At 44.7% G+C, this 23,626-nt stretch overlaps 1 protein-coding gene across 5 annotated transcripts; it reads left to right on the top strand.

The window, feature by feature from the left end:
• The first annotated feature begins 1,148 nt into the window (after positions 1–1,148).
• Positions 1,149–23,361, top strand: sf3b1 (splicing factor 3b, subunit 1). 5 transcript variants are annotated; one of them, XM_083642372.1, is made up of 24 exons: positions 1,149–1,192; positions 4,001–4,173; positions 4,385–4,486; positions 4,837–4,951; positions 7,619–7,698; positions 7,860–8,069; positions 8,539–9,013; positions 9,111–9,232; positions 9,354–9,551; positions 9,723–9,824; positions 10,343–10,522; positions 10,615–10,701; positions 11,084–11,354; positions 13,114–13,259; positions 16,685–16,831; positions 17,545–17,670; positions 18,006–18,227; positions 19,813–19,995; positions 20,093–20,204; positions 20,770–20,890; positions 21,046–21,177; positions 21,383–21,655; positions 21,981–22,197; positions 22,675–23,361. In XM_083642372.1, the coding sequence occupies exons 1-24, from the start codon at positions 1,165–1,167 to the stop codon at positions 22,831–22,833; spliced, it is 3,981 nt and encodes a 1,326-aa protein (XP_083498498.1). In that variant the 5' UTR covers positions 1,149–1,164; the 3' UTR covers positions 22,834–23,361. The 5 variants fall into 5 exon arrangements, 4 of the variants coding, with proteins under 4 accessions (XP_083498498.1, XP_083498501.1, XP_083498500.1 ...); XM_083642373.1 differs by lacking the exons at positions 1,149–1,192; positions 4,001–4,173; positions 4,385–4,486; positions 4,837–4,951 and adding an exon at positions 6,544–7,290; XR_014552978.1 differs by lacking the exons at positions 8,539–9,013; positions 9,111–9,232; positions 9,354–9,551; ... (13 more) ...; positions 21,981–22,197; positions 22,675–23,361 and adding an exon at positions 7,236–7,290 and having other exon boundaries at positions 7,860–7,872.
• The last annotated feature ends 265 nt before the right edge of the window (positions 23,362–23,626 follow it).

Raw genomic sequence — 23,626 nt, 5'->3', positions numbered from 1 at the left:
CAACACCGTTATTGCATCTGACAGTTTTTCATCTGTTTTTTGATCTGGCAAATCAGCGTTCAGAACAGATATAGGCCTAATCAACAAAATATTCAATATAATGTACAGGATGGAGATGAAGGGCATAGCGACACGCTACATTAATTCTGGGTTCCTGCTCATGTTGGTGTGGAGGGGAATGAGCAGGTGGATATCTTAGCCAATCACTCAGAATCAAGCAGGTAGACAGACACATTCCATTAAGTAAAGCTGAAGTCAACACATTCATAGAACATTATGTGCAATAATCAGTATGGCAGTAGTACTGGGGTGATCAATAATCAGTATGGCAGTAGTACTGGGGTGATCAATAATCAGTATGGCAGTAGTACTGGGGTGATCAAGAAACTGGAAGACATCTAGGCTATATAACATACAAAGGCAAGTCGGGACTGAGAGGAAGGTGGGCTGGAAGCGAACGGAAGAAAGCATCATTACCCATCTAAGAATAGGTCACACAGCTCTCAATCATACATTACATGAAATAGGCAAGCACCCAAATGGAAAATGCATACATTGTGGCCAACCAGAAACCGTCGAACATATAGTCTACTACTACACTGAAATACGATACAGATCAAGACTTTTCATTGTCAGGTCTATTAGAGAAAAATAGCAGGCAGTATATTGGCATGTATATTATTAAGTTTCTTGAAGAAATTGATTTAGATATGAGAATCTAAGAGTAGTTGTTTTATAATCTCCTGTTCCACACTCCAGTCTAGTTGGTGGCCAATCACTTGCCAACCGTCATAAAACACTGAAGAAGAAGAAGAAGAAGAAGAAGAAGAAGAAGAAGAAGAAGAAGAAGAAGAAGAAGAAGAAGAAGAAGAAGAAGAAGAAGAAGAAGAAGAAGAAGAAGAAGAAGAAGAAGAAGAAGAATATGTATATATATTTGTTTCTTTTAATTTTCTTTTTTATAAATACTAAATAGAGTAATAGATTCTGATCCACACTCCATACCAGTTGGTGGCGGTAATGCACCAATTCGTTGTTTGCCAACCGCCAATAAACCTTAAAGAAGAAGAAGAAGAAGAAGATGAAAAAGTGGTCTAGCCTAGCGGCAGCTCGCGGAACTTTAGGATTAGTGGACTTCCGGTTCCACACACACCACCCACCAACAAAATGGCGAAGATCGCCAAAACACACGAAGGTAAATTAAATGACAAAAATATATAATTTGCTGCTTCTTCTTACTTAATTATATGTCAGAATATGCAAAAACAGATCCAAAGTATTTTAGTTGTAGGAAGATATGCATAATATGTCCTTTTCAAACCGTGATAACCAAATAGGCCAAGGTACGACACAACGCGGACCGAGTACGTAATGGCGCTGGCTGCCGAGCTAACTTTAGCTAGCTAACGTGAGGGGACTTGCCACCGTTTAGTTATCGTTTTTAAACTGCCTTCAGCAACATTACAATAAAGCTCGTCGTGCTAATATCACCCCTTAGAAGTATCAGTGTATTGTAACCACACGACCACCACACTAACGTTACATGTAGGCTAATTTATGATGTCTAACGTTAGCCCTGATTACGCTAACGTTACAGGGCCCTTTTTTTGTAATATTGGGCCTTATCGATGGAGAGCCAACAACAGATAACGTTACGTTGAAAGATTACCAAACGAACGTTAAGGGCAATGTATGTACATCTATGCTAACGTTACATACCACCTCGGTGTTCTAACATAACGTTAACGTTAGCTTGACAACGTTAAACGATGTAAACCAGGCCATACGTCACAGCACACCATAAATGTCCGTATTTGTACGGTAATTTCGCCCTCTGTGCGACCAATAATGCAAAAATTCCCATAATGTACGACAATTGTGATCATTTTATGACACTAGTTGTAATCAATGTAATATGGATCCTATGTCTGTCTGTTTATACATGTCTTCTCACAGCGTCTTTGCAGCCAATCATGCAGTATTCATGTCCCCTAGGACAAAGTAATTTTCGTTCCTACCATAGCAAAATGTTTAAGGGGACAGCGTAGGTTTATTTCATGATAATCTCATGATATTGGGATAGTGCTAACTGGGAGAGATGTAATTAAGACAATCGAAGTTGTTGAAGAAAAGGCACTGCGAGGCTATGGAGAGGGGTGGGGTCCTCTTAATCATCATCAGTCAGTATATAAAAGGGAGCTAGGGCTCTGTCTGTCCCATTGATGACATCATCAATGATCATGATGTCATACATCTTTAATCAGTGATGATGTGACATCACTGAGGGAGAGGGAGGTAGACATTGTGCACGCCAGTAGGGCAGGTAAGGACACACAGCAGCCGAGCTGCAGGCTAGGCAACGCAGTGGCCTAGCTGCGAATGCAAGCTGCAGGGCCAGCTCGGCGAGCTGCAGGACGGGCAAGGCCGCACAGGGGCCGAGCCTAGGAATTGAGCCTAGGAATGAGATGCCCAGTACAACAAATACACATATTTTATGTTATTAGAATACACACACACCCCTCAGTGGTATTAAAAATAAAAAGTCTTAAATTTAACTTGGAGAACCCTGGGTCTACCGTACATCAGTGATCACCCTTAAAAAGTCTTAAATTGCCAAAGATTTAAGGCAGATTGCAACACGTTAGGTTAAAGCCATTCTTGAAATAAAGGCTTTTTCATTTCAATGGAGACCTGAGTGCCTTGGATTTTTTAGTAGGGCCCACTGCCTACTTTTGTATTTCTTATGGACAAGAACCCCATCTCCAATAAGCACTCCTCCAGTTTTATAACAGATTCCTGAAGCCAAGCCATGTTCTTTTTTCTCCTTCTACAAGTCTTAATTGCCATTTGGGAAGTATTAAATGTTGTAGCTATTGTGCTAATTGGGATAAATGGGCATAATGATATTGTCTCATATCGATCGCAGACCCCTGAATTGACATCGACATCGTATCGTGGCAGACTTTGTGATAACAGCAAATATCGTATTGTTGTCAAAATAACCTATATATGGGGGGGTACGGTGGTGCAGTGGTAAGCGCCGTCGCCTCACAGCTCGAAGGTCCGGGGTTCGATTCCCACCTGGGGCGCTGTGAACGCTGAAGGAATGCGTGCCCGTCCGCATGTCCTCGAGCTCCCACCGCTCGGGTGGGGTCGTCAAAAGGGGCCTTTCTGTGTGGAGTTTGCATGTTCTCCCCGTGCCTCCCGGGGGCTTCCTTCATATAGGAACCCCCTTCACCAAAAACATGCAATATCCTGGTTGCTAATGTGGTTCCTCCTCTGGTTGTTAAGGGCGCCTGTTCAGAGAGAGGGGAACTGCTTGGAATAGCGTGAACCTCCCACGTGCTATGTCCTACCGGCGAAGCTTCCTCTGTCAGGTGAAAAGAAGCGGCTGGCTAAATGCCCATGTCTCGGAGGAAGCATGGAACCAGTTTTGGCTCTCCCCAGATCGGCAGAGGGTGGAGTAGCAACCAGGATAAATAAATTAAATTAGCACTAATGGGGGATAAAAATGGGATTAAAAAATCGGGGGCGGGGGGGGGGGCCCATATATTATCATGTTGTGAAGAAACTTGTGATTTACCCGCCTATCGCTAATGTGACAGAAGTGGCGTTGACCTCTTAAAATACAGTATATTGAAAAGCTCTTGCAAGGTATTGAATTTAACTTCAGGATTGCTGCATATACCCTGAACACTGAAAAGGAGTCGCTGTGTAACGTTACATTCTAGCCGAAACAAATCATAAGAATGCGATCAGAAATAAACGTTAGAAAAATAAACGCATTTCGTTGTCAGATGGATATAGGCTAATTGAGATAGGGGTGTAATATATATTTTGTCATATCGCTATACAGTGAGTATGAATTATGATGTAGGTCACTGCATTTTTTTATTAGATACGTTTGTGTTTCTGAGTCAGTGTTCACCATCAGCGTTCTTTGTTTATGTCCTCCAGACAGTTGTCATCTGCTTACTTTGTGTGTTTCTTCTTGTCCATCAAGACATAGAGGCCCAGATCCTGGAGATCCAGGGGATGAAGGCTGCTCTCCTAGAGGAAGGAGATCAGGGAGTGGGCCTCGACTCCACTGGCTTTTTTGATCAGGAGATCTATGGAGGCAGTGACAGTCGCTTTGCTGGTTATGTCACTTCTATTGCTGCCAATGAGCAGGAGGAGGTAAGTTTTTTGCTTGCTTGCATGGGATTTTTTTGGGCTCTTTTAATCAGGAATAGAGATGTTTCTTTTAGGGATGAGCAACGAATACCTGTCGTCAGTCCGAAATTTAGAAGGAGCTTGACTGCTCCACATTGTCTGTTGTATACGAGCTGGGAGAGTCTTGCCGTTGTGGCAGGACTTGACTAGACTCCTGTTCTCGTTCTTTCCTCAGGATGAGGAAGAGGATTCCTCAACCAGTTTGTTGGGACAGAAGAAGCCAGGGTATCACGCTCCGGTGGCAATACTCAATGCAATACCCCAGTCAGATGAGCAAGTGAGTGTTTGTTTATTGTCACATTTTTGCCACGCACGACTCCATTTCTATCACCACATTTACACCAGCAGAAACATCTTTTCACCCGTGGTCTGCTGTTATTGTGGAAATAGGCCAGGCTGAATCAAGACGTTGCAATTTTCCACCACCTCCTGAGTGCTTTTTCCTTTTGAATAATGTGATTCAAAGCCACATTTAAAAGGCCTTTGCGGTGTAGATGTAAAATCGTTTGCAGTGCAGTCGTTTTGCAAAGTATACCCGAGGAGCGAACGGAGAATGACTTGTTTATCATGGGAAACGAATGTGTCCATGTCTTCTTACGCTCTTTCTCCTGCTTTGTCATTTTGCAGTATGACCCGTTTGCGGAGCACCGTCCCCAGAAGATCGCGGAGCGGGAAGACGAATACAAAGCCCGTCGCAGACAGATGATCATCTCTCCTGAGCGTCTCGACCCCTTTGCAGACGGTAAATTCACTCACGTTTTTGTCTTCATTGCATCCTGCCCATTTCCTCCCCTTTCATGGTGTTTCTTTTGTATTTGTGACCCCATGAATACCAAGGGCTTCATGCCCACCTTTTTTTGACTGTTTACCCTTCGACCACAATGCAATGGCTTGCTTCCCAGACTTCATGCCTTCCCTGTGGTCAATCCTCTTTTGGTCCAAGTGCACTTTGTGCCATCGTAACCTTTCCTCCTAAATCCACGGATTTCCAATTGAATCTTCTTTCAATTTTGCAATAAACTCTAAAGCGGACACAGTTTTTACGTTCATTGTTATGGTTGGAGAAGGACTATTGTTGTGAACATTGTATGCCAAGAGGAGCATTTTGTGCCAATTGTGTCTGATGAAATCCAGTTGAACCCAGTGTAGGGCTGCCATACATTTCATTGGGAGAGGTGGTTTGGTGTTCTCTCATTGGAAGGGTTAATTCACCTAACAAACATGGGTCGCAGGATTAGGTTGTGTGTGAGTCGAAGGGTTAACGGACCCATGTGACTATCAGTCCTAAATGATGATGGGGGGGGGGGGGGGGGGGAATCCAGTGTCGGATCATATTGTAGAATATAGATGTTAGTAACAGGATGAGAATTTCAAGTTTGAGGGTCAACGTTGGTGTAATTCACCTGCTGCCAGTGCTATGTGCCACACCCTGCGCTGCTCAGTTAGCTGGAGAGCAAGCAATGACCTATCCACGCGTCTACACGGAGCTTCATGTCACGAGGCAGGCAGAGGAGAGAAATGTCCTGGCTCGCTTTTAACTATGGCTCAGTCAACCAACGTTTGTAGGGTTATTATGTTATAGTCCTCCAAGTATTAAAAGGACATAACACCCATTAAGTGAATTAGAGGAGACAATCAGGTCTTGATTGTCTCCCCAAGTCCCCCTTCGCTGTGGTGTCATTTAACAGGCTTGTGGTGACTTACCTCCACTGTTGGCTTGTCAGACTTGATAGCTGTAAGCTAGTCAATGCTTCCACTGTTGGATATAAACACATGCAGTGCAGTTGCCCGGACAGTTTAAGCCATCATGTCTCGTTGTCAGATTTCAAGATTTTAATTTCATTTTAGTCCTCTCGGAGTAAATTTATTAGGGCTTAAGAGGTGTATGGCATTTTAAGCTTCTACTGCTAAATCTAAACAAATTATAAAAAATATTTACTATTTCGTTTGTCTAAGACTGGCCAGCGTTGCTTACAAATCTGACTTCAATTTAATATCTCTAAATATAGAGACGGGATTACAAGTATAGCAACGTGCAACCATCGTTTCCCCTGAGAATATGAACTTAAGATGGCCTGAGTGGCAGGGCTTCAGGTTTAGGTGAGATAGGGCTTTAACTAAAGCCTGCATGTAGAGAGAGAGAGAGATCTTTTTTACAAAGATGTTGATGTAAATATATTTTTATTTTACAACTCTCTCTGTAAAATAGAAATATGTGATCAAGAAAAACTGTGTACAACAATACCACAGGCCCATACTAACTGTCCTTAATTTCTCTCCTACAGCAGTACTGCTTTGCCAGTCCTGTACTGCACTCTGTTAAGGGTGCAGCAACTCATCCTGTGTAGGTTATGGTGAACACAGAAGTGTGCCTTTGTCAGTTTGGTCAGGGTCTACTGGCTGCTGGAGCACCAACCAACCTCAACCCAAAGGAGCCTCATACATTTTTTCATTTGGCTTATCACTTTCCCAACAACCATATAGAATCTATGCATTCATAGAAAAATGGCAAAAAAAAATTAACCACCCAATATTTGAGTGTAACCTTTTGCCTGACTTTTTATTAGTTACCTTTGTCCTGAAAAGGAAGTCAAGATCCAAATTTAGGGTGATTGAATAGTAAGTAATGCTGGAATCGGTCAGAATTTAGAGTGGGGCTCTGCCCTGTCTCTTTGCTCATATTTCTGATCAGCAGTTGTGTAGTGATAGCTGTGCTCAGTTTTTGCTGCCTCTTCATATGTGGCTCCAAACATAGCATCATATCTGCTGTTTCTGATTGTGCTGTGGTGACATGTAATTCCTAGATTCAGCCTTGAAATCTTGACTTAATTTTTGTCACTTAGAATAATTGGGAAATCTGGAGTCTCAATTTTTATTTGATTTTTTTTTTAGCTTGGAGGTTAAGCATCAAGAGGAGACTTTATTTTTTGAGTGCCGTAAATCAATGCAACACAGGTGGTATACTATTGTGTGTGAGTTCCAACCCTTTTCCAAAGTGTTACTAATGGTAAAGAGACATTTTCTAGGCCTCTTTTCTGCCGGTTGAAGTCAGACTGCAGATGGACCCTTGGCACTGAAAGTGTACGTATTCTGAAGAGCACAGCCCAGGACCCCTGCATCAGTGATGGCTATGTCTTCTTAATCTCAACCACCTCAGCTCTTCTCTCTATGTATCTGCTTGTTTTTCCTTAGACTGCTATGTCTGTATGTAAGAGACAGATGAATGTATATGTAAATCTGTAGGGCTTTTGTTTAAAAAACAACAACATGGAACATGATTAATTAATCAGTTGGTAAAGACTCAGGGTTAGCTGGCCGTGTCTGTGTTTGCTGTGTTTGAATATCACTTGGGTTGCTAGAGCGCGTTCTGATGAGTGTCCTGTGTTCTTGTTGGTGCTCTCTCGCGCAGGGGGCAAAACGCCGGACCCCAAGCTGCAGGTCAGGTCGTATATGGACGTCATGAGAGAGCAGCACCTGACCAAAGAGGAGGTACGGTCTTATCACTGTTTTGCATATACGGCTGCAGCTTATTTACAGACCCCATTTAGACACGAGTGACAGTTGTGAATCCTGAATTAGAATCCTGTTGTTTGCTCTAGGATAGTTGTGCTGTTTTTGCCTGACATTTGTGTGCGCGCGTCTCCCTGCAGAAAGAGATCCGTCAGCAGCTGGCAGAGAAGGCCAAATCTGGGGACCTGAAGGTGGTGAACGGCTCTGCTGCCTCCCAAGCTGCCGCTGCTGCCGCCGCCGCAAAGCGCAAGCGCCGCTGGGATCAAACCGCTGACCAGGGCGAAAAAACCCCTACCAACACCACGCCCAAAAAGATGTCCAGCTGGGACCAGGCTGACGCCTCATCTGAGGTGACTGGCCCTAGTTTCAACACCTTACACCTAGGTTTTTATAGTTACAATAAATACAGATTGAGTGCCTTGAACATGGGGTAGTATTGTATATGTCTTTTTGACTTCTAAGGCAGTGTTCTCAAAATGTTTCACCGTAAGTACCCATAAACTGACACATATTAGACCACGGGCCTCCGTTTGATAACATTTTGTCCCCCTGTATACCATTTTAGCTTGTAGATGTGTTATTACAGAAAGTGAGCAAAAATAGTCATATCTTCTGTCATTGTGTTACATGTGGCATTACAGTGTGTCCCCCAGACCTCACTTTGAGAACCACTGTTCAAAGGAATTGAGTTTAATGTTAGTGGCAACTTGGTATCTTAGAGGGAACCCAGTAAACTATACAGTAGCAGTTCATTTTTCAGTTGTAGATAATCACTTATGATTTTTGTTTTCATATTGTCTTTCTCGGCTTTCCTCACAGACTCCGGGGCACACACCGGGGCACACACCTGCACACACACCCTCCAACAGCCGCTGGGATGAGACCCCCGGCCGGCCAAAGGGCAGTGACACCCCAGGGGCCACCCCCAGCACCCGCATGTGGGATCCCACGCCCAGCCACACGCCAGCCGGCGCGGCCACCCCTGGCAGAGACACACCCGGCCACGCGACACCAGGACACGGGGGAGCCACGGGCAGTGTCCGCAAAAACCGCTGGGACGAAACCCCAAAGACAGAAAGGGAGACCCCCGGACATGGGAGCGGCTGGGCTGAAACCCCACGCACAGACCGAGGAGATGAGTCGGTGGGAGAGACCCCCACCCCAGGGGCCAGTAAGAGGAAGTCCCGTTGGGACGAGACCCCTGCCAGTCAGATGGGATCGTCAACACCGCTGCTTACCCCAGGGAAGACCCCCATAGGAACCCCGGCCATGAACATGGCTACCCCCACACCAGGTAAATGAACTGCCACGATGATTAGCCTCATTGGCCCTCTAGTCCTTTATGGTTCATCGGTGTTTGAACGTCAGGTTGTCCTTCCTGTTGTCTCCAGGTCATCTGATGAGCATGACCCCAGAGCAGCTGCAGGCATGGAGGTGGGAGAGGGAAATTGACGAGAGGAATCGTCCGCTCACAGATGACGAGCTTGATGCCATGTTCCCCGAGGGATACAAGGTACATGCCCCGCTCCAGCCTTGTTGGCTTCAACAGTTACCAATGACACAAATGTATGAATACATTTGATTTAAAAGAGAAATCAACGTCATGAGTGAGTGCATGCTTCTCTTCTTTCCAGGTTTTGCCTCCACCAGCAGGCTACGTGCCCATCCGTACCCCGGCCCGTAAGCTGTCGGCCACCCCCACCCCTATTGGAGGCATGACCGGTTTCCACATGCAGACAGAGGACCGCTCCATGAAGCAGATCAACGACCAGCCCTCTGGCAACCTCCCCTTCCTCAAACCAGACGACATCCAGTATTTTGACAAACTGCTGGTGAGTTTCAAATGCGTATTTCTAGATTGTGTGTGTGTGTGTGTGTGTGTATACAGCGGCATGTGCGCACACAACACATGCAGAAGAGTGTAAAACACACAAGTGTATGTTTGTCCATCCTGTCTGAAGTTCAGTAGGTTAACCGTATGTGTGGCTGTGTGTTTGTGTTAGGTGGAGGTGGACGAGTCCACACTCAGCCCTGAGGAGCAGAAAGAGAGGAAGATCATGAAGCTGCTGCTGAAGATAAAAAATGGAACACCACCCATGAGGAAGGTCAGTCACCATCATTGCTACCGCACCCTAATCCTCAATTAATACTCCCTCGCCCCTGTAGATAAGGCCCCAACCCTCCTATGTTCTCCAGAAGCACTTTGTATGAAATGGGGTTCATTTGTAAGCCTATTCATGTCCCCTGTTGTCAGATCTCTTGAGGAAATGGGTCACTTCTCAAGAGAACACAAAAACACTATCCACCGCGAGAGCATCACCCAGCACTAAGCCTGTGTGTGGCAACAGTGTGAATCTTTGCTTGCTATAGAACTTCCCATGAGGGGCTGTTGCTCCCAGTAGAGGTCAGAGAGACCACTAATATTCTGCTGGGAGCAGCAGACAAAACATGTATTATTAACGTGAATAAGATGCAGCAAATTAGAAGTTTCCCCTCTGTGAGGGACAGACCACGATGCTCTGCTGGCAGCAGCAGACCCCGACGTACGGGATCTGTTTAGGCTGAAGGTCATTCAGCCATCGTGTCTGAGACTTTGTCCTCCTCCCTCTCCTCTCTCGACTAGGCGGCTCTGCGTCAGATCACCGATAAGGCACGTGAGTTTGGAGCAGGCCCCTTGTTCAACCAGATTCTGCCACTGCTCATGTCTCCCACCCTGGAGGACCAGGAGCGCCACCTGCTGGTCAAAGTCATTGACCGCATTCTCTACAAACTGGACGACCTGGTCCGACCATACGTACATAAGGTAGGCCGAGCATCAGAGGTGCATGTGTATGATAGTGGAATGTCTGCTGTGTGTGTGTGTGTCGGAGAGACTGATGGTCTTCTCTGTTCCAGATCCTGGTGGTGATTGAGCCGCTCCTGATCGATGAGGACTACTATGCCAGAGTAGAAGGCAGAGAGATCATCTCCAACTTGGCAAAGGTGAGACAGAGCACTTTGTTGTAGGTGTATACTTGTATGTATGTTATTCCATACATTATTATTATACATTGGGCACAATATGGTTCCTGCGAATCATTCTCGCCTGTTCGACCTCTCCATGGTCAGATCAGGGCTAGTACTTCGCTAGATAGATACCAACATGAGAGCTAGCAGACCCGACATCCGTGTCTTATCTGTTCTCACTCTGCACCCGTTGGTTACAACGACAACGCTTGTGCAAACATTTCATTTTCCAATACATATTTAACTGCATCTAGAAAGCAATTTCGTTTCTTGTATTCACTTCTTTTATTCCACTTGATCTGAGTAAAACCTGTGGCATATTCTAGCTCTGACTTTTGTCCGTTCTTCTGCGTTCTAGGCTGCTGGCTTGGCCACCATGATCTCCACGATGCGACCCGATATCGACAACATGGACGAGTACGTCAGAAACACCACAGCCAGAGCCTTTGCCGTGGTGGCCTCTGCCCTGGGCATTCCCTCCCTCCTCCCCTTCCTCAAGGCCGTGTGTAAAAGCAAGAAGTCCTGGCAGGCCCGACACACAGGCATCAAGATTGTCCAGCAAATTGCCATCCTTATGGGCTGTGCCATCCTGCCCCATCTCCGCAGCTTGGTGGAGATTATAGAGCACGGTTAGTCACCCACCACACTGCCATCACTCATATAGTAGAGCAGTGGTTTTTAAACTTTTTGTGCCCGAGGCACACCAAAGGGCAAGCCAAAATCTCAAGGCACACCTATGCATATATCCATGCAAAATAGCCTCTATAACACGTGTTATCACTCTTATCACTCTAAACTAGTGGCGGGACTCTATTTAAAAAAATTAATCTAATTAATTGGAGGCTTTGTAATTAATTAATCGCAATTAATCGCATATCAATATTTGACACAAGAAGCAACATTTTTCAATTCAAATGGATTTTGGTATATGAGTGAATCAGTGAATAGACAATACGCATTGCTGTATTTGTACTTGTCAGACGTGGACTTACTCATCTTGGCTCTGAACCCCGTCATCTGGTCGAGTGTGTGTTGGTGCCTCTGCTTGTTCCTACTAGGACTTAAGTTAGCATGATCAGCGGCTAAGTTAATGTTAGCTCTGGCTTCCACCCTACCTGCAACATGTTTAGCATTGAGGTGATAATGGAGACTTGAATTGCTGATGTGTAAATTCTTCCATGTTTGTTGCTAAAGTGCACTTCCCACATGTGGGGCTTTGTTGTCTGATGTCACTCAATGCACGTTGTGCATCGGTATGCCTGGAATGCAAAAATAAAGTGTGATTTATTTATTAGTTATTAGTTATTTTTCTATAATTAATTAATCGCAATTAACGTGTTAGTCACAGCCCTACTCTAAACGTTTTTTTTATTTACTAATGCCAAATACAATTTGACAAACAAATATATTACCCCTGAAATATGTATTAAGAAAATAATTCAAAGGTGATGCAGAGCACTTTGTTGTAGTTGTATACTTGTATGTATGTTATTCCATAAATTGGGCTCAATATGGTTCCTGCGAATCATTCTCGCCTGTTCGACCTCTCCATGGTCAGATCAGGGCTAGTACTTCGCTAGATAGATACCAACATGAGAGCTAGCAGATCTGACATCCGTGTTTTATCTGTTCTCACTCTGCACCCGTTGGTTACAACGACAACGCTTGTACAAACATTTCATTTTCCAATACCAGTACATATTTAACTGCATCTAGAAAGCAATTTTGTTTCTTGTGTTCAGGCATGCAAGCTAGTCACCTTTTTGATCCCAAAATACAGGAATTAATTTGCTACTTTGTAAAAAGTAGCAACACACCCATTTAAACCAGACAAGTCACTGAAGAGGGAGACACTGAAAAGTGTTAACCCACTCATAACTTTTTCTATACTTTTAGGCTATATTTGCAATAATGTATAGTTGTCACAAAATCCCAAGGCACACCTGTACTTGCCTCAAGGCACACCATTTTGGAACCACTGTATTAGAGTGCCTGCAGTCCTTGAAGTCTTAAATTTTGTATAAAATCAATGCCTTGAATTTTGAAAGGTCTTAAATGCACTTAATTGCAGCCTTTTAGGTCGTATTTACAGTCGCAGAGGCCTTAAACATTTTCTCAGTATACTATTTTTCTACTGAGATCTCAACCCAATTTTGCAAACTTATATTTTCCCCCTTTCAGCCTTTTTTTGTTTTTATCGTTTATTTGTTCAAAACTGTTGATCTTCAAACTGCCATTAAAAGTGATCTCTAAATTGAACTTGAGGAAAAAACTGCAGATACCCTGTGTTATTATGGTTGCAAGAAAATGTTAAAAATAATGATTGTGGAACATCAACACAATGAAATGTTTATGAGCTCTGAATGTCGGACTGTTTTGTGGCCACAGGTCTGGTGGATGAGCAGCAGAAGGTGAGGACCATCAGTGCCCTGGCTATTGCTGCCCTGGCTGAAGCTGCCACACCATATGGTATTGAGTCCTTTGACTCAGTCCTCAAGCCCCTCTGGAAGGGTATCAGACAGCACAGAGGAAAGGTAAGGACACGACTCACCTTTGAGTGTACAGAAAAAATGCTATGTACTGATGAGAGCACTTGCTGTATTTAAGTACTACAAACTAGGGCTGTTCGATTTTGCAAAAAAATGTACCGTAAATTCCGGACTATAAGCCGCGGCTTTTTTCCCGTTTTTTGGCCTTTTTTGCCCCCTGCGGCTTATATAACGGTGCGTCTTATCTATGGATTTTTTCCCAAAAAAAAAAAAAAATCTCTCTTTTTTTAGCACTCTTTCTAACTATAAATCCACTTCTGTTTTAATTTCCTCTCTTGCCCTCTTTTAACAACATAACATAACATAACATAACACAACACAGGTAAGCAGAAAGAAAAAGACGAAGCAATCACGCCATGAATGAGGAAATGACTCACCTGCTGGAGGCTGGAGATACACGCTTGGGCTAAACTTTTACTCCGTGAAACACTATCGATTAAGTCCGACATCGCTCAGAGGTTTTGAGCAGCTTGAAAACAAGTTTGAAAACGTGCAGAAGTCCATCCACTCACTCACTAAAGAAACTAAGGCAACCGTGAACAGAGTTTATAATGCGGAAAAGCGCATCCGCGCACTGGAGGACAAAAACAACACAGTGAGTCCGAAAATGGATAAAATGCAAAATCGAAACCCTGCACACGCAGGTTGATGACTTAATCAGCAGGAGTAAAAGAAATAACATTCGCCTGATCAATGTAAAAGAGGAGCTGAGATTGGTGACATGGACGCTTTCGTGGCAAAATCCTGTGTTACATCCTGGACCTGAAGGAAGGCGAGAAACCACCAGAGGTGGACAGGGCACACCGGGCGCCTCGGCCACGTCCAGACCCCGGCCTGCCACCGAGGGCCATCTTCATCTGCCTACTCCGCTGGCCCGACCGTCAACTCATCCTCCAGGCTGCGGGGAAGAAGCCCCTCACCTGGGAGGGTACGCGCTTTTTCGTCCGGCAGGACCTCTCCGCGTTGGTGCAACAGAAACGCGCAACATACAACAGCATCATCGAGTCAATGGATATCGCTTTGGCGTACTGTACCCAGCGAGACTCGTCATAACCAGACCGGACTATCTTTAGCACTCTTTCTAACTATAAATCCACTTCTGTTTTAATTTCCTCTCTTGCCCTCTTTTCACCACACCGCGGACACTGTGTGCCCAGCGGCGGAACAAGAGCTCAAAGTGAAACTGCCGAATATCTTTTGAGTTGGACTGGTCAATAGTACTGTGAGTAACTAAAATAAAAAAATAAAAAACGGAATTCTCTCTTCTTTAGCACTCTTTCTAACTATAAATCCACTTCTGTTTTAATTTCCTCTCTTGCCCTCTTTTCACCACACCGCGGACACTGTGTGCACTGTAAAAAAAACAAAAAATACCACAATGTGTGATTTTGTCTGGGGATTAGTGACCTGACTTTTGTTTTGTTGAAATGTTAATAAATGGGAGCTTCCCCAAACAGCCATCTCTTTCCCGACAATCCCCTCTGTGCACGAAGCCTTACATATGGTAATTAAACATCAAAACACCCGCGGCTTATAGACCGGTGCGGCTTATAGAAGAAAAAAATAGTCACCTTTGAAGGTGCGGCTTATAGACCGGTGCGTCTTATAGTCCGGAATTTACGGTAATTGACGATTTTTTCTCTCAAAACTCGATTTTCGATTTCAATTTTTTTATACTATTATACTTCTCTAAACATTTGTTGCCTTGTAGAACTCTTTTTTCTCTTTTTTTCATAAGTGACAAATTACGCCGCTTTTACTCTGAAGGCAGAACAACCCAACTTCCTGTTTTAGCCTAACTTGCTATTAGAGGTCTTCACGGGTCCAAAATCACCGACCCGGACCCGGGGAATTTGTGCCCGAACCCGTAATGGACCCGTCTATTATTAGAATTCTGAGACCCGGCCCCGTTCAGAACCGATAAATGTCGGACCCGGACCCGGAGTGGACCCGTCTATTATTAGAAATCTGAGACCCGGCCCCGTTCGGATCCGAGAAATACCGAGGCAGAGACTAGTGGTGTCGACTTCAAAGTTGCTTGTTAACTGCTACAAGTTGTTTATCAAATGAAACTTTGTGCATCTTTATTAACTAACGTTATAGCATTCTCCCCTGGTTGATGCTGCCTAACGCTAGTTAGATAGTACAGTGGCAGTCTCTATGCTATCGCCGTTCCTTCACCCAAAAACACACAACAGCGCTAGAAACAATCACATACATGTTGTGACTACTCACCATGCGATCATCGAATAATAATCCAAAAGTATGGGAAACAGTCATCTTCAATTAAATCCATAGCGAGAGGAACCAGCAAGAGGGTTACCTCTCTGCAACGAAAATCACTTCCTCGTTTGCCTGAGGCGCATGTGTACGCATGTGGTCACATGCGCCTCATGTAAACGAGGAAGTAATTTTCATTGCAGATGGGAACGCACAGACTCGGGAGGGGAGGGGGGATGGGAAAAAAAGTGGGGCGGGGTCAGGGTGATTTACAGCTCTGACAGCCACTCGCCGGGTCCACACGGGTCTTATTGGACCCGGCATTTCACTGTCAGAGCCCTGAGACCCGTGACAATCGCTACCGGAACCGACCCAGACCCGGAGTCACGGGTCCGGGTCGGATCCTCGGGTATTCGGGGGGTCGGGCATACCCGAAGACCTCTACTTGCTATGCCTAACTTCCTGGCTGTTGCTTGCTAACCTGCAGTCACTTGACACTGGTGGATGTGCTCTTTTGGAGGAGAGTCCTGGTAATGTTACTCGGTGGCCTCACGTGTTGTTATGTGAACTATAAAGGCAACATTTCAGCGTCGGGTGATAACGTCTTTGTTCGTGCACGCGCGTGTGTGTGTTGTGGGTGTCGTTATCTTGCACAGCCCGCAGTGCAACACGCTGCTAAGTGCTCACACACTGTGCTTTTTGGAGGTGTTGAAATAAGTTCATTGCTGCTGTCTTTAGTAGCCAGCAGTAGTCACAGCCTCCAGAGAGACTTTACAGCGGAGAGAACAGACGAGTAGCAGCACGCGTACATGATTGAGAGAGAGCCGCCCCGCCGTAACGTAATTACCCTAGTTAAAAAAAAAATAGATTTTTACGATTTTTCTTTTTTTTTCCGAACTAATTAATTCCATTATGATTCAAAATCGATTTATCGAGCAGCCCTACTACAAACAGTATCCAGTGCAAGATCAACACCCAGCACTAAGCCTGTGTGTGGCTACAGTGTGAATCTTTGCTTGCTATAGAACCTCCCATGAGGGCCTGCTGCTCTCAGTAGTCTCAGTGCTCTCACTAATATTCTGCTGGGAGCAGCAGACAAAACATGTATTACTAACATGAATAAGTATGTACAGTATGCAACAAGTTTGCAGTTAGTCACCACTCGTTTGTTTGTCTAACTTTGTTACCAGGGTCTGGCTGCCTTCCTGAAGGCCATTGGCTACCTGATCCCCCTGATGGACGCCGAGTATGCCAACTACTACACCAGAGAGGTGATGCTGATCCTCATCAGAGAGTTCCAGTCCCCCGACGAGGAGATGAAAAAGATTGTACTCAAGGTACCAGAGGGCAAGAGGATTTGGTCATGTTGCAACTTCAGTGAAGCGAACCTTGCTATTTTAGGCTTTTGTGAAGTTCCTGCGAATAATTCTCGCCTGTTCAACCTCTCTATGGTCAGATCAGGGCTAGTAGTTCTGTTCAACCTCTCTATGGTCAGATCAGGGCTAGTAGTTCAACCTCTCTATGGTCAGATCAGGGCTAGTAGTTCAACCTCTCTATGGTCAGATCAGGGCTAGTAGTTCAACCTCTCTATGGTCAGATCAGGGCTAGTAGTTCAACCTCTCTATGGTCAGATCAGGGCGAGTAGTTCAACCTCTCTATGGTCAGATCAGGGCTAGTAGTTCAACCTCTCTATGGTCAGATCAGGGCTAGTAGTTCAACCTCTATGGTCAGATCAGGGCTAGTATTCTGTTCAACCTCTCTATGGTCAGATCAGGGCTAGTAGTTCTGTTCAACCTCTCTATGGTCAGATCAGGGCTAGTAGTTCGCTAGATAGACACCAACATGAGAGCTAGCAGACCTGACAACCATGTCTTCAATCTGCACCTGTTGGTTACAGTTACGAAACCTTAAACTATCTGGTCTTTCCCTTAACTCTAATGTGAACGGACCAAGCAAACCCGTGGTCCTCGAAAAGCCTCCGATGTTTTCCCGTCACCTTTGCATGCAGTTCCATCTCTGACCTGTCCTGTACTCTTGCCTCGTCTCTCAGGTGGTGAAGCAGTGCTGTGGCACTGATGGTGTGGAAGCAAACTACATTAAGACAGAGATCCTGCCCCCCTTCTTCAAGCACTTCTGGCAGCACAGGATGGCTCTGGACAGACGCAACTACAGACAGGTTAGCAGTACATATCCAGCTACTAGCAGATGTATACAGAAATGCAGTGGTTTCCATGTATGAAGAATGGTACGATTTATCTTCCTTTTATATTAGATGGTGCTCAATGAAGAACAGACTGAATGTACATTTTATTTTATTTTCGATTTTATTTTACAACATTGACAAAGTTTCATAGTGACCAGATATGGAAGAGTCAAGTGTCTGTCTTTCTGACTGGACTGGCTGTGGTTAAAAAGAAGAAATCGTCAGTTGTAAAGAGTAATCTTGATGTGAAACTACTGATGCATTATGCCCACATCTCCTAAGTTGTTGCATCTTTTCTCCACCCACAGCTGGTGGACACCACAGTGGAGCTGGCCAACAAGGTGGGAGCAGCAGAGATCATTTCACGCATTGTGGATGACCTGAAAGACGAGGCAGAACAGTACAGGAAGATGGTGATGGAGACCATTGAAAAGATTATGGGCAACCTGGGGGCAGCAGACATTGACCACAAGCTGGAGGAGCAGCTGATTGACGGTATCCTGTACGCCTTCCAGGAACAGACGACAGAGGTGAGTGAGGAACAGTGATCAGACTAAACGAGCAAGTGGGGGGAATAAATCAGACACAAATCAGCCTTGAACTGAAAATCTATGAATGAAGCATTCCCACCCCCTGCAACATCTCATTCATAACTATGGGGGTGTATTTGTTGTGATTCAGTCATCAATACAATAAAAAAATGGTTCAATAGGGACGTTCGATAGAGCTCTTTCCTCTGTTCCGTGCCTCATACAGCCAATCATGTACCTTGTTACTACAAGTGACACGGAAACAGCCAATCATTTAACAGACAAACTCCGAGTGCACCCGCCTCCGCTCATAAACAGCCAATCGTATTCCTTGACAATGGGAAGTGCTAGTGATGTGAACAGCAAGTTTAGTCTCACCCGGGACCACACCACCATGTGAAACCGAACAACATTAGAAGGAGGAGATGAGTGGGAGAAGATGTGGAGGAATTAATTGTCAATAAAAGGGACGCCAAAAGCAGAACACCGTTGTCTGTAAACGTTACAAAGAATTCGATGTGAGTGAGTTTCAATTAATGTTAACGTAGAATAGATTGACAACGTGTTAACATGTGTTCTATTAATAACGTTACCATCACGAGCCCGCAGTCTTCTGTGCCCGGGACAGTAACGTTAATGTTAGACACCAATTTCACAAATACAGATGTCTGCAACATTACTTTGCGGAATGTGGGGCAGCTCATTCACTGATTCACCTACGTTACTAAACGTTTTTTTTTAGAAGGCTGGCAACGCTAGGCTATGTCATCAAAATAAAACTTCACCATGTCTGTAAATTACTGCTTGCAGTTGCACTCAGAGCATGTATGCGTGTGTGTGTGTGTGTGTGTGTGTGTGTGTGTGTGTGTGTGTGTGACAAATTACCTGTGTGCCTTGAAAATAAGGTGGTTCAAAATAAAGTGCTTAAATGTAACCTTTTTATGCCTCCGCCGGCGATAGCCAGGCGGAGGCATTATGGATCCGGGTTGTCCGTACGTATGTCCGTCCGTCCGATGTTTGTTAACGCGATATCTGAGGAACGCCTTGACGGAATTTCATCAAATTTGCCTTAAACATCCACTTGGCCTCAAGGATGATCTGATTAGATTTTGGTGGTCAAAGAAGGTCAAGGTCATTGTGACCTCTCGAACGCCATTTTCAAGCTTGTTTACGTGATATCTCAGGAATGCCTTGGCGGAATTTCATCAAATTTGCCTCAAACATCGACTTGGCCTCAAGGATGAACTGATTAGATCTTGGTGGTCAAAGGTCAAGGTCACTGTGACCTCTCGAATGCCATTTTCAAGCTTGTTAACGCGATATCTCAAGAGTGCCTTGGCGGAATTTCTTCCAATTTGCCTCAAATGGCGATTTGGACTCAAGAATGAACTAATGGCGGAGGCATAAATCTGTGGTGCGGTCGTTCTAGTTCTTCTCATGTTTTTTAAATGAATAAAAACGGGTAATTAAAATAAAATGATCAATAATTATCGCTATCGACTGATATGAAATATTTTATATCGATATACTTTTAACCTAGGTCACCCAGCCCTAATTCAACCGTGTCTCTCCCTCCTCTCTCCAGGACTCCGTGATGCTGAATGGTTTTGGCACCGTGGTGAATGCTCTGGGGAAGCGTGTGAAGCCCTACCTGCCTCAGATCTGTGGTACGGTGCTGTGGCGTCTCAACAACAAGTCAGCCAAAGTCCGCCAGCAGGCTGCCGATCTCATCTCCCGCACTGCTGTGGTCATGAAGACCTGCCAGGAGGTACGCTTTGATATGAACACACAGGCGCACACGCACGCAGATTCAACCACATAACACTTAACAAGCTAACGCACGTTCTTCCTGTCTGCCATTGCAGGAGAAGCTGATGGGTCACTTGGGTGTGGTCCTGTATGAGTACCTGGGAGAGGAGTACCCCGAGGTGCTGGGTAGCATCCTGGGAGCATTGAAGGCCATCGTTAACGTTATCGGTATGTCACCCTACTGCTTCATCAACGACTTACTCCCTGTCACCTCATGTATCGCCTGATACCATTACATTACATTTTTTGTTTACTAATGCCAAATAAAATTTGACAAACAAATATATTACCGCTGAAATATTTATTAAGAAAATAATGCAAAGGTGAGACAGAGCACTTTGTTGTAGTTGTATACTTGTATGTATGTTATTCCATACATTATTATTATACATTGGGCACAATATGGTTCCTGCGAATCATTCTCGCCTGTTCGACCTCTCCATGGTCAGATCAGGGCTAGTACTTCGCTAGATAGATACCAACATGAGAGCTAGCAGACCTGACATCCGTGTCTTATCTGTTCTCACTCTGCATCCGTTGGTTACAATCACACCGCTTGTACAAACATTTCATTTCATTCATCTGATACCCTTAAAGCACTTCGTCACGTCGTCTTTCTGAGCATGACGTTCAGTTGCAATGGGCTTCTTTGGCATAGCACTGCAATCAGGGTTGCGGGTGTACAAAAGGGAACATCAGTAGAGCTGACGGTTCAATTTCTCCCCCGTTGCAGGTATGCACAAGATGACCCCACCAATCAAAGACCTGCTTCCTCGTTTGACGCCCATCCTGAAGAACAGACATGAGAAGGTGCAGGAGAATTGTATCGACCTGGTGGGCAGGATCGCTGACAGGTCAGTATGGAGAAAATGGCACAATACACCAAAAATCGTCACTTTAGAAATATACACGAGAATCTGATGGCACAACCTTTGTTTTTTTTTGGCTGATGTGGTGAAGCATCACAGCACTGCTGACCTTAGCCTTTCTCCTTGCACGTGCGTTTTAGGGGAGCAGAGTACGTGTCGGCCAGGGAGTGGATGAGGATCTGTTTTGAGCTGCTGGAGCTGCTCAAGGCTCACAAGAAGGCCATCCGTCGAGCCACCGTCAACACGTTTGGTTACATCGCCAAGGCCATCGGGTGAGTGCCAAGCACACCGTGGGGGATCTTCACTCGATGCCTTCTATTCTCTCGCCAAGTCTTTTCTTACCGTTTATTTCTCTGACTCCTTTTTTTATGATGTGAAATGTTTGATCGCTAGATAAATTGCACTAAACGGGTTCAAACCCCTCCCTGTTTGCTCTTGAGAGGTGCTAATTCTAAACGGTCTTCTCTCCTCCCCCAGCCCCCACGACGTTTTGGCCACGTTGCTCAATAACCTGAAGGTCCAGGAGCGTCAGAACCGTGTCTGCACCACCGTGGCCATCGCCATCGTGGCCGAGACCTGTTCACCGTTCACTGTGCTGCCCGCGCTCATGAACGAGTACCGCGTGCCCGAGCTCAACGTGCAGAACGGTGTGCTCAAGTCCCTGTCCTTCCTGTTTGAGTACATCGGGGAGATGGGCAAGGACTACATCTACGCTGTCACACCACTGCTGGAGGACGCACTGATGGACAGGTGAGCCAGAGAAACTAGGTTACTGGATCTGCAATCAACTCCCTATCTTCCACCATAGAGTGAAAAGTCTAACTCACACTCTTCGTACTACTCACACGGACATAATTCTGTTGTCGCTGGAATATTGCCCTAAAGTCCTGACCTTTTGCTCTCCTTATTTTGGCTGCTTGTAATTTTTGGTGATGTAGGACTTGCAGCTTATCTTTCAGTCGCGTTCATGAGTTGCTCTGGATGAGTGTCCGCTAAATAACCTTAAAGAGCATGGTGCAGGTTGGAGACCACATTGCATTAATATGTGGCACTTGTTTTTCCTCTCTCTCTGCAGAGACTTGGTCCACAGACAGACAGCCAGTGCGGTGGTCCAGCACATGTCTCTGGGCGTCTACGGCTTCGGTTGTGAAGACTCACTCAATCACCTGCTTAATTACGTGTGGCCCAACGTCTTTGAGACGTCACCGCACGTTATCCAGGCCGTAATGGGGGCCCTGGAGGGCTTGAGGGTCGCCATCGGGCCCTGCCGCATGCTGCAATACTGCCTACAGGTAAGGCCCTTTGGAGATGCTGTGACTACAAACAAGTATATATTCTCAGAAAGGTTTGCGCTTAATGATATAAGTGTACCCCAAAGTAATCAAGTTGTAATTATTTATTTGAATTTTGTAGATAAAATGACTACGGTAAGTATGACAGTAAGATTGAAAACGGGCCTCTTTGGCTGCTGCAACTTGAGGAATACTGCACTAAAAAGTTAAAATATGTTGAGGTGCAAAAGTGAAATAACATTTTTAATCAAACTGATAAATAATTGAGGTTTACAGCTGTGATCACAATATTTAGTTAAAAAAAAAAGATTTATATTTGGTTTATGTATATGTGTGTGTGTGTGTGTGTATATGGTATATATATAAATATTATTTTGCGCAGCAACAACATGTACATGTCATGTACTACAAAACGAGTTCACATACATTCACAAAAACATTTGCCGCGTTAAACCTCGCTATGTTGCCTGTGTCCAGGGCCTGTTCCACCCGGCCAGGAAGGTGAGGGACGTTTACTGGAAGATTTACAACTCCATCTACATCGGCTCCCAGGATGCCCTCATCGCCCACTACCCACAAGTCTACAATGATGAGAAAAACCCTTTCGTCCGCTGTGAGCTGGAGTATGTGGTGTGAATACAAACTTCTGTGAGCTGGAGTATGTGGTGTGAATACAAACTGTGAGCTGGAGTATGTGGTGTGAATACACCATTTTTCTCCTTTATCTCTCGGTTTCTCTCTCTACAATCTCTCATGTCCATTGTCCCACCTACCTTGTTGTAGGCCCGAGTCATTTTTTTTTATTTTTTCGCTACGTCGGTCTTTTCATAGGGATTCTTCACACCTATTGACTTTGTTTAAATTGAAAACAAATTGTGGAATTAGGAGAAGTATAAGACAGAACAATGTAGTCTGTAAGTACTTTTTGTTTTTATTCTCTATTTTGTGAGTGTTCCCTGTAAGGAATGATTGAGGTAGCCTTGCTTGAGGAATGAACAGCAGTCATCAAAATGTTATAAAATACTTGGGTTTTTCCGTGTATATTGATAGGCCTCTGTACTGGCTGCTCCCTCTACATGCTCTCCCCCATCTGTTCACGCCACCTCTGTTCTTCTTGTTAGAATGTTGCTTTATTTGACCAAATAAAATGTTTGTGTATAAAATTGAAAACCTATGTAATGGTGGGCTTATTTTCTTTCACTTAAACTGCATGCCAGATGACCATGTACAAGCCAACATTCTCCTGATGTCTTCCATTCCACCAGGGGAGCATCACACCCCTCTACATTTAACTCTTTTAAACCCTTTTAATCTGTTTTTATTTCACTCCATCCAAGATTCAAGATTTTTATTGTCACTCCATGGTACAAGTGTCACGTGTGAAATTCTTGTGCTGTGGACTCCGTTTACAACATAGTACAAATATAAC

This window comes from Poromitra crassiceps (assembly GCF_964638095.1).
Source record: "Poromitra crassiceps genome assembly, chromosome: 8".
NCBI classification, from domain to species: domain Eukaryota; kingdom Metazoa; phylum Chordata; class Actinopteri; order Beryciformes; family Melamphaidae; genus Poromitra; species Poromitra crassiceps.
This window is presented reverse-complemented; position numbering and strand designations above follow the sequence as displayed.